Consider the following 10,065-nt stretch of genomic DNA (forward strand, 5'->3'; position numbering starts at 1 on the left):
AAAAACAGGCGTGGGGTTTACCAGGTTTTTGCCCACATATTATTGTTTAGTTTTCTTGTTTTTGATCAAACAGCATACTCTTCGAAATTAAATTCGAAGTGATAAAGCTTTTAAACACTGCTCAATTGAAAAAACGACTCTTGAATGCCAAAGTGAGAAAAATCTCCACCTATTGATCTAAATTAAGTGTTTCATTTAGATAAATTAGATGACGCTGGCCTCATTTCTTTCAGCACCGGACAGCTCCCGCCCCACTGGCGTTGTGATTGACAGGAGAAGCAGCCAACTGCCGATGATCAGGAGAAGGAAGACGGGCTCCTGATGTGTCTCTTCGAAGCTTCGGTAGGCCTACTTAATGCCTGTTGTGGTCGGAAGAGGGCGGAGTGCGTTTATCATCCAAGTGAGAAACTCCCTGACTCGGTGCCTCGTATACAAATATATAAATATAACAATAACCTGCCCCCTTTACCCCTCCCTTCCTCCTCGTTTTGAATCAGTCTTAGTAGTGTGCACGCAGAGGGAGAGCGTCCGCTGCACAGCAAAGCCAAGACAGTCTACAGTGAGATACAGAGAGGAAGAGAGAGAAAGGAAGAGGTGGAGGGAAACAGCTGCAAGCGGATACTCAACATCAACAAGCTGTATAAGGCATCGTATAAGGCAAGAAGAAGAAGAGCTTTTAAGCGAAGACAGCGAGGGGGGTTCCGTTTTCCCCCTCCTCTGCTTTTTTTATTTCAAGATCAGAGGCGTGGAGCTCGCCAGAATATCCTACAAGTGGTGAGGCGATGGTTTAGCGGAGCAATTTGCTGGATTGTTTTACCCGCCCGCCCTAACCACTGTAATTCTGATCCTCTGTACATCAGTGGAAGCTTTTTCCTGGAGCGAGATGGCTGTTTTCCGACTGTCGTTGCTACTGCAAGTGGGATTTGTGATCGGATCAAACCATAAATACGCGGAATGGTCAGCGCATGGGGAAGATGTGAGAGCACGGGAGGCGGTTTACGGCGCTCAGACGCACCGTCGGCAGCTGGGGCATCTCCGTGCGCCTCAGCCTCCTCCGGGGGAGACGCCGGAGAACCTAGAGGAGCTTCTCCCCAGGGTGGTCACCGCTTTTCTTCACACGGGGGACAAGACCACCTTAAAGCACGCCAACTGCTCGCGGAGGTACGACCTCACCTCTCTGCGGGGAAGGTCAGAATCAACCCCGCATCAGTCCATGAGCAGCGTGTTGGATACGGTGCTGCACGCCACAAACTTCCTCAACATGATCCTGCAAGCCAACAGGTCCAGGGAGCAGAGTCTCCGGCGAGACATTGAGTGGTACCATGCCTTAGTCAGGAGTATTTTGGAGGGAGACGCCAAGATCCACCGGGCTGTGGTCACTTTTAGCGCGGATTCGTCTGTGGAGGGGCCCTCGGTGCTTCTCCAGGCCACCAGGTCCGGTGGGGAGATAGTTCTCCATGACCTCTCCAGCATGGCACACCACCATCTGCACAACCGCACAGCAGACACAGAGTGGTACCACGGTGTCAAAGACAGGAAGAAGCCCAATTTCCATAAGAGGGTCATGAGTCAAGATTTTAAATCACTGGACAATTCTCTAAAAAGGGGAGAGAGTTTTATCCCGGACAAGAAACATGTCAAATGGTCTGCGCCCTACCTGGAGTGTGAACATGGGAATTTTGTTCCCCGCTGGCTTTTGACCTTATCGGCTGCTTTCTATGGCCTGAAGCCCAACCTGGCTCCTGAATTCAGGTAGGCACACAGATGAAACCTGAACAGTTATGTTGGTTAAAATAGAACATCTGGTAAACAACAAGCTCAGCAAAACATCACTTATTGTCATTAGAAAGACCCTGTTCATAAGCCTTGCACGAATGACTTGAATGATTAAATGTGTATATGTGTGAGAAAGATGTATGTCAACCTAAAGGTGAGTTCTGGCCTGTTAAACCACCACTTCATCTGCAACCAACATAAATAAAGCTTACCTGCCTCTTTCCTCCTCAAACATACCGAAGCCTCCCACTGGCCTCCCCCTGTTTACCAGGGGGGTTTCTACTCCCCTCCAGTCTGAGAAGGCGCCGGGATGCTAAAAATAACCCTTAATGTTAGTGGATGTAGCAGTGGTGGAAACCCCTGGCTACAGGCCCTAATTCATTTTTCAAAGACTCACAGACTGCATGCTTTACTACTCAGGAAATGTTCTGTGCCCTTTTCTGTAAATCTAAATGAGTCAGAACCTTTCTGAGATGAGAGAAAGCACATCAGCAGGCATTTGCAGATTAATAAATGTTGAAATATTTGGCTGTTTTGTGCAATCCAAGTATTGAAGCCACCCCTGCTGCAGCCTGCTCGGAAAATGTGCCACGTTTATGCCACCAGCTCTGATATACACTGGAATAATTAAGTGTAAAGGCTCCATTATGACCCTGACCAACATCTTCGTAATAAATATTTAATCCAGATAACTAGGTGTGTGTGTATAGCCTATATGATGAATCTTTAATTGATACACTTGAGTTGCTCACAGGCAGGCATGGATTGCAAAGTCAAAACCTGCAGTGATTAAAACTGTAATAGGCTATCACCTGGTGTTATCCCACTGTAAAGCCTCTCAGAGCAGCTTCACACACTCAGTGTCAGATACTGAAACAGTTTGATAGGAAGGTACACTAAACTAATGGACAGTCTGAACTCCAATTTATCTGTAAAGCCAAATTCCTGGTGTTGAAGCTTCCCATTCGTTTTCTAAATGTTTCCCCTTTCATGGCCTCCATTAGATCGAAGGTGTGACATGCGTGGGCGTTTGGTATTGTTTTAAGTCCTTGGAGAGTGTTCTGTCCTGCAGCACTGAAAGAAACACCCCACTGTGCAGGAAGGAGCAGGGGAGCAACCTCCATCCATGCATTTGTTTTCCTCACAAGGGGAAAAGTATAGCACCAGTCAAAATAAGTATTCAATTTGAATGCTTAATCAACACTCCTCGTAACCTTACTGTAAATTACGGATGCTCATAGATTATGTGAGTTGCTTGTAGAACATTTATTCTATATAATTAGGACCAATGCAAATATTTAACTTAATACATTGGACATTTTCCATTCCTTATGCTAAAATAAGCTCACTAAGCTGCTTCATCTCTTAGTGCAAAGAAATGAGATGGGTTAAGATTTTCTCATCTAATTCTCAACAAAATGCAAAGTATTTGACGAAACGTTTGACCCATTTGAGCAAAATTCAACAACAAACATGCTGTGCTTTTTAGCAATTTCTAAGAGAATATTTATCGTAGATTGCCAGGCAGTCGTGTTTCCACATCATTAACCAAATGCCTTAAACACCTTGCTAGGATTATCTCAGTGTATGCTATTACAATAGTCATAATTGATTTTGGTTACAATTGTGTGCTTATTCAGTCAGTAAGATTTCTTCATCATTCTGTCTCAGTTTGTCTCTTAACAGCCGTCTTTCAGAGGCTCATATCAAAGTGGGAGGCGGCTCATCCTGCATCCTCCCTGTACTTCAGCACACGTCCAGATAAGAAACAGGAGAGGAGGGCATAATATAGCTGCCTCCGACATCAGCTCTCCTCTGCCGTCCCTTCAGATGAATACACAATCAATACAACAATGAATTAATAATGAATGATGTAGAACAACCACCCTGCATGGGCCATCTTGATTCCTTTTAATGTCACTTCCTGTTGGGCGTGATGACGTCTCAAGCAGCAAGGTGACTTGTTTAATGCATGAAAATAAATAAAAAGTTGAGGCATTTTTTTTCCTGCCGCTTGTTTGTGAAACCTGAAGGTGTTTAACATCTAATGCTAGGAGTGTGTTGACATGTGTTTGGTATGGATCAACCGTTTGTTTCTATAAAGGTGTAAGAAATCGCACCTCTCACATTTCCTCTCTTCTCTTCCCGTCCGTCTCTTCAGTTGCACTAGAGGCACAGGGGAGGCAGCTTACACCCCACAGGGAGGAGTGGCTGTTTTCAAGCATGCAGTGTGTGTGTGTGCGTGTGTGTGTGTGTGTGTGCGTGCGTGCGTGCGTGCGTGCGTGTGTGTGTGTGTGTGTGTTTTTCCATTGTTAGAGGTTGAGAAATGTTTCAGCATGATACGAACCGTCCTAATTGGCAGATCCCTCTTCAGACTTCAGACAAAAACTTGTAACTACACAGGCGCACAAATGCAAAAAGTCGTTTTTTAAGGAAAGGAGGTGAAGAAGGTGGGGTGTGTTGTAGGTGAAAACATGCTGTACTTCAAAATAACCTTTCACAACACGGACGTTAATTGCTTCGAGGCTTGAAGCTCCAGCAGCAGCAGTATAATCAGGCAAACTGTAGAGACATTTTTTCAGCATATTTCTCCAAAGGCCAAATAGGTTCTACTGTAATTAGATGGTAGGATCGTCTTCATTTACGCTTGGCTTATCGCCCTATTTTGCTGTACAGGCAGCTTAAATCTGGACAGCCTGACTGCTGTGGGACACCCAGCAGTAAAACAGAGAGGGAGGCCTCGAGCTCCAGGAGCAGCCAGCAGCATCTGCTTAGATGGACACCATCCAGAAACAAATAGGAAGGAAACCCCACATTTCCCTGGGTTGAACATGATAATATATGATGGTAAGCTCAAATGAATTGAAGCAGGACGGAAAAAAAAGCATCAAAGAGGAAAATTAGTGGGGACTCGGGGCTAAGAGAAGGAAGCTTTCTTAACCAGTAAAGATGTAAGAAATCACAAGTACAGCTGAAATGAGTCTAACCTTGTACACTTTCTGCTAAGTGCAACCTAAAGAAAGCAAGGTTTAAATATCCCTGAGGTTGTCCTTCGCTCACTGCTGACGTCACTGGGACTCCGCTGCTCATTAAGTCAATACGATGCCTTCAGCCATTAAATGTCACGTTACAGAAAATCCAACTACCATCTTCCTGGCTTGCTATACAGAGATATTCTATTCCTACGGATACTGCTAATGAGGTGGCTAATCTCAGTGATATTGATACTATTATGGTGATGTCATTTGGTTGCCTTTCAAAGGATTATAACTGTAATATCATTACTGTAGGTTTATCCTTTATAATCTGGTGAATAGATTATAGAACAGGCCTTATAAGGGACAACAGACTGCTGTGTTGGGTCAAGAAAAGTAGGAAAAGATTTGGTAAAGGAATTAAGCTGCTTTTAGGGTTTCTCATTTCCTTAATTTTTTTTGCAAGTTGTCAAAGGGTGTTTGCAAAATACAGGAAATACGCTGTACTTCAAGATTTCATGATGAATCATCATTTATTTGTAGACGTCTCATAATGAATGCACGTAGGGGTTGATATGCTTTCAATTACTGCATTTTTGTACATTGCCTTGTTCTAAATGATCCTGATGCTGATAGCAATATATTATGCTGTTTAGTTAGAAAGCAAAATATAGAATAGCAGAGATAGAGGTGGACGTACCAATTATAAAGTGCTGGTTATTAGAAACCATGATTGAGTTTTCATTTAGAAATAAGAAATACGTTCTGATTGTCATATCACCGTAGCTTGTCAACAACTACAGTCAGACTATCAATCATTTTACGCTTTCCCCCAACTGTCAGGTTTTCTTTGTCAGCAGCTCAAATTATTGACAATCTTCTGACTTGATGTTTGGTCTTCAGAGGAATGCTTTTAATGACAAGAGTGTGTCAAGATTCCAGAAGTGCCAGCTCTGAAAAAAAAGAAAATAAGTCTATTTGCCTTCTTTGACAGGCATCGTGTTTTTTTTTTTATTACCAGCGACAGAACTCAATACAATGACCCAGGTCGCACTGAAACACTGGTAGACAAGCAGCATCCTGCCCAGCGGCTACACTCACATTAGCTTCTGCTCGTCCTGTCAGCCTAATGCATTTCCATCACATAAGAGACATTTTCTTTTGGAGGGCTGCGCGGTTCATGCATTGGGATTGTTCCATGTTAAAATGCACAAACTGCGCCTTTCTTAAAGGACAGCAATGTGTTCTTGTCAAGACACTGGGGCAGGAGAAAATGTGTATGGAAGTTCATCTGGGCGTGCAAGGCTTCTGGCTACATGGATAAACTAAAGGATCATGTTTAAGCTTATGCCATTCTTCCATGTTCTTTCTTCCTTTATGTTATTCTTGGTTTATCTGCCCACAGTCAGTGTAACTGTCAGAGCTTATTATTCTTGCTTCAGAATAAAAATCTGTTCCAGAGCTATATATATACATATATATAAATGAATAAAAAGAATCCTTCAGTTTACACATGGAAAATTGCCCATACAACCGGAAGTCTTAACATAGCTTTGCAGAGGATTCTGTATTATTTATGTCCCTACTTTGTCGTAAATTTGAATACTGACATAAATGTATTACATTCTAATGTTCCCATATTCCCATTATTATTCTGTCTTCCTCTTGTATGAAAGTCTTGCAAAAACCTTTGTTCATGAGTACAAATGTGTACCTTACATTTGACTTAATTTAAAACACTTTTATTACATTTGTATTATTTGTACTATTATTTGATAGAATAAGGAGTTTTCTTTCAAATCCTTTGTAAGACAACAAGCATAAATGCAGATCTTATAACTTAATTGAAAACACTTTTATTTAATGTTTTGAGTCCAGATGAAAAAAAGGACCAGTGGCAATCTTGATGATCTCCTTGCAAGCTGTCAAACATCGAAGGCTAGCTTGACTTTAGCTTAGCCATGGGTACTTTTCAAACAACGAAGTTACAGGGTTCACACACCTTGTAAAAACAGGTGAGTCCTTACATTTCAAACTGTGGCAAGCTAGCAGCTAGGAAGACAGAGCATTTAAAAGAGACACTAAGCCGATTGGAGACTCTACCCTACTCTCTGTTGGCTGTGGCTGCAGGTAGCAGCCTCAGCTTGCATTTAGCCTTTATGCTAAGCTAATACATCTTCGTATAGTTTCTGCTTTTACCAGCATCCCTCTTTCAAGTTCTTTGTTAAGACAACAAGCATACATGCTGATCTAAGAATATATAAATCCATAGGAGTAGTAGTAAATATGTTGTTACTGTAGCTAATTAGTTACATCAGTCACCATGCTGGGTTGAACCTAATGTATTTTAAATAGTACATTAGAATTATAAATTAAGTAACTTATACTTAGCTGCATTGTATTAGGTTAAAGTACACACAGCTACTTCAATTAAAGAGTAGATAATAGCAATTATTGTAATTAATTATCCGGTATAATTATTTATCCATTCAATATACCATGTTTCTGTGCTTATATCAAATTAACTACGACAAGAAACCTGTCAATACGTCTTGTGTCTTTTCTTTACTACAGACTCCACTACAGTCTCCTCAACGGGCAAATCAATCTCAGAGCCCATTTTCCGAATAGAGACATACAGCTTAAAGCGTATTGGCCTGACATTCATTATTCATTCATGAATTCATCAAAGACTGAGTTGTAACAAAGAGGGCATTTGGATGCCTTCATTGCAGGAACTTTTGGCTGAAAATCCTTTTGTAGCTTATAAACCATTACCTAGATATATCTACAGTCAACTTCATAATGCTGGGGCTAATGTTAGCACAGTCTGACCAGCCTGTAAGAAAGACTAGAGCATTGCTGGTGGGATGCCCCTTTCCAAACTGGCCTGGCCTTAAGTCCCACTAAGAATGGCGGATGAAAGGAGAGAGCACTCTGTTTCCTGGGGCGCCACTATCTCCTGCTTTCTATGATAATCCCGTCTTTATACCAAAGGGCCAGGATGGCAACCATGATGCTTCTGCTTCACGTTCCTCATTGTCACTCTCATATTACAACCAAATCTTTGCATCTTAAGTAGTCAGAGCTATTTGATACGCCATTTGTTCACCCTAGCTGGAATGCGTAAGATCGCATTTCGAGATCGAGCAGAAGAAAAGGAGGCAAAGGAAAAAAAGAGGCTATTTTGGTTTAGCAAATATTAATGCTTGTGCTGCCAATGATTCATTTTGATAAATTCTAAATCTTGTTTTTTATGTGATTTAGAGGACAATCTCCTACCCTTATTACATACAGGAGTATTGAAACGGAGGTAATTTCTCAGGAGAAAAAACAGTAGTGCAGTGGGAAAAAAGTGAGGTCAGTTTGCCCCAAGGCAGGAGCAGCAGTTATTAATAACAGAAGTACAGGCAACAAGAGCGCTGCACTTGTATGGTGTCCATTGGGAGCTGGTTGCAGTAAACATACAGCTCCATACACCTGGACATGCCACAACAGCAGTATTCGTGTGTGTGTGTGTGTGTGTGTGTGTGTGTGTGTGTGTGTGTGTGTGTGTGTGTGTGTGTGTGTGTGTGTGTGTGTGTGTGTGTGTGTGTGTGTGTGTGTGTGTGTGTGTGTGTGTGTGTGTGTGTGTGTGTGTGTGTGTGTGTGTGTGTGTGTGTGTACGCCTAGGAAAGTGGATGGACGAAGAGTATACGTTAATGCTTGTATGTTATGTCATGGTTGAATATTAAAATGTATTGACATCGTTTTATTCTGTCAACATTTAAATTGAATTAAGGATATTGTTTTACTAATAAATACGTCCTGCTGTAGAAAAATAAAGTATATCTCCAACTGATTGAACAATAATACTTAAACCCTGAATGCTCATTGGATTTTATTTAATACAATTTAAATGTGGTGTGTTGGAGGGTGGCATAACAATAGCAATACCAACACATTAAAGGTTGAAAGGTTAGTCTTTTAAACAGTAAGCATTAGCTGGTAATGGGGCACACATTTATATTAATGTTGATATGGTTACCTGGATTTTAATAAAACTTTCCCAAGTTGAAGTAAACATTGAAACTATTTTCAAGCTGTAATACAATAGACCATGCAGCCAATCAGTAACAACAGTTTTCCACTTTAGTAGCAAATAAATAAGACTGTTCAACATCAGTTTTAGTGCCCTTTGATAAAGCAAAGGTCATCAACACACCATAGCTCTTTATCTGGTATTTCAGTAATTCGATACATTATGTTATTTTGGGCTGTAGGATAAGTTACAAATCCTTTTTTACAGTGCTTTCTCCCATCTCGTCTTTAATTACCAAAAACTCGTACTCATTTCTCCCAAAAGTGATGAAACATTGCTAGCAACATCTTCTGCCACATTCTGTGTTGTGTGATGTTAAGCTAACTTACCACAAGATGATGGTTTGACTAAGGCGTTACTATGGAAACCAAAACTGAGAAGTAGATTGGACAAGGTGTTAACATCCCTCGGTGTCCCAGCTAATATCAGCTTTGTCTTTTCATTGAATTTGTTCTAATACATGGGACATAGCCATGGATTCTTTTTTTGCCACGTGGAAGCAGGGACATTATAATGTTTTTTTTTAACACATTGAACATTTATGGGTCTAAAGTTGTCTAATTATTAATAATATTAATATTATAAGATTCAGATCTACTCAGTAATATGATAAAAAACTAAATGAAAATGTGTTTAATTCCCAAAGAAAGCCCTTAACAGCTACTGCTCTGTACATGTATGCACTATGCCACATCCTCTTATTCATTCATAATGTCCTGCTGAGGCCACAAAGGAATCTTTATGTGCTCATATTAGTAATCATAGCATTATAATAGAAGCCTTATACCAGTAGTATCAGGCACACTTACACTAGGAATAATCAATGCTTTAACAGAGGACATTTTTCCTTACTATAACTTAGGTTAGAAAAATGCTGTATGCTGCTTTTATCTTTAAATTATCTGTTCGTCCTCTTAGAAAATACAATCTATTTGCATGTTAATGCTCAAACAAGCATCACGGCAGTTAAAGGTTATTACAAAGTGATTACATAAATTATTGTCAGTCAAGTATCCCCAGGTTTTGCTGGATTAAACAGAATTCAGCACTGAATCAGGTTTTAATAGTATTTTATTTACACTGATCAAACTGTCTGACGGTCATTTCTGTTGACAAATAAGAACACACATGTTTTCCCCTTTGTGTAAATATTCTGCAGATGTGGTGTAAATGAAATGCCCTTTTTTATTGACAAACATTGGCTTGTATTTCATGACACTTACCCCGCTAAGC

At 40.8% G+C, this 10,065-nt stretch overlaps 1 protein-coding gene across 2 annotated transcripts in view; it reads left to right on the forward strand.

The window, feature by feature from the left end:
- The first annotated feature begins 405 nt into the window (after positions 1-405).
- Positions 406-10,065, forward strand: part of gpr158a (G protein-coupled receptor 158a) — a 74,322-nt gene continuing 64,662 nt past the window's right edge. The window contains exon 1 of one of the 2 annotated variants that reach the window (XM_079662080.1): positions 406-1,752. In XM_079662080.1, the coding sequence (XP_079518206.1) occupies positions 884-1,752 (869 nt within the window). In that variant the 5' untranslated portion in view covers positions 406-883. The remainder of the gene's footprint in view (positions 1,753-10,065) is intronic. The other variant, XM_079662081.1, reaches the window with a different exon arrangement.

The sequence above is a fragment of the Notothenia rossii genome, assembly GCF_949606895.1.
Source record: "Notothenia rossii genome assembly, chromosome: 12".
In the NCBI taxonomy this organism is placed as follows: Eukaryota; Metazoa; Chordata; class Actinopteri; order Perciformes; family Nototheniidae; genus Notothenia; species Notothenia rossii.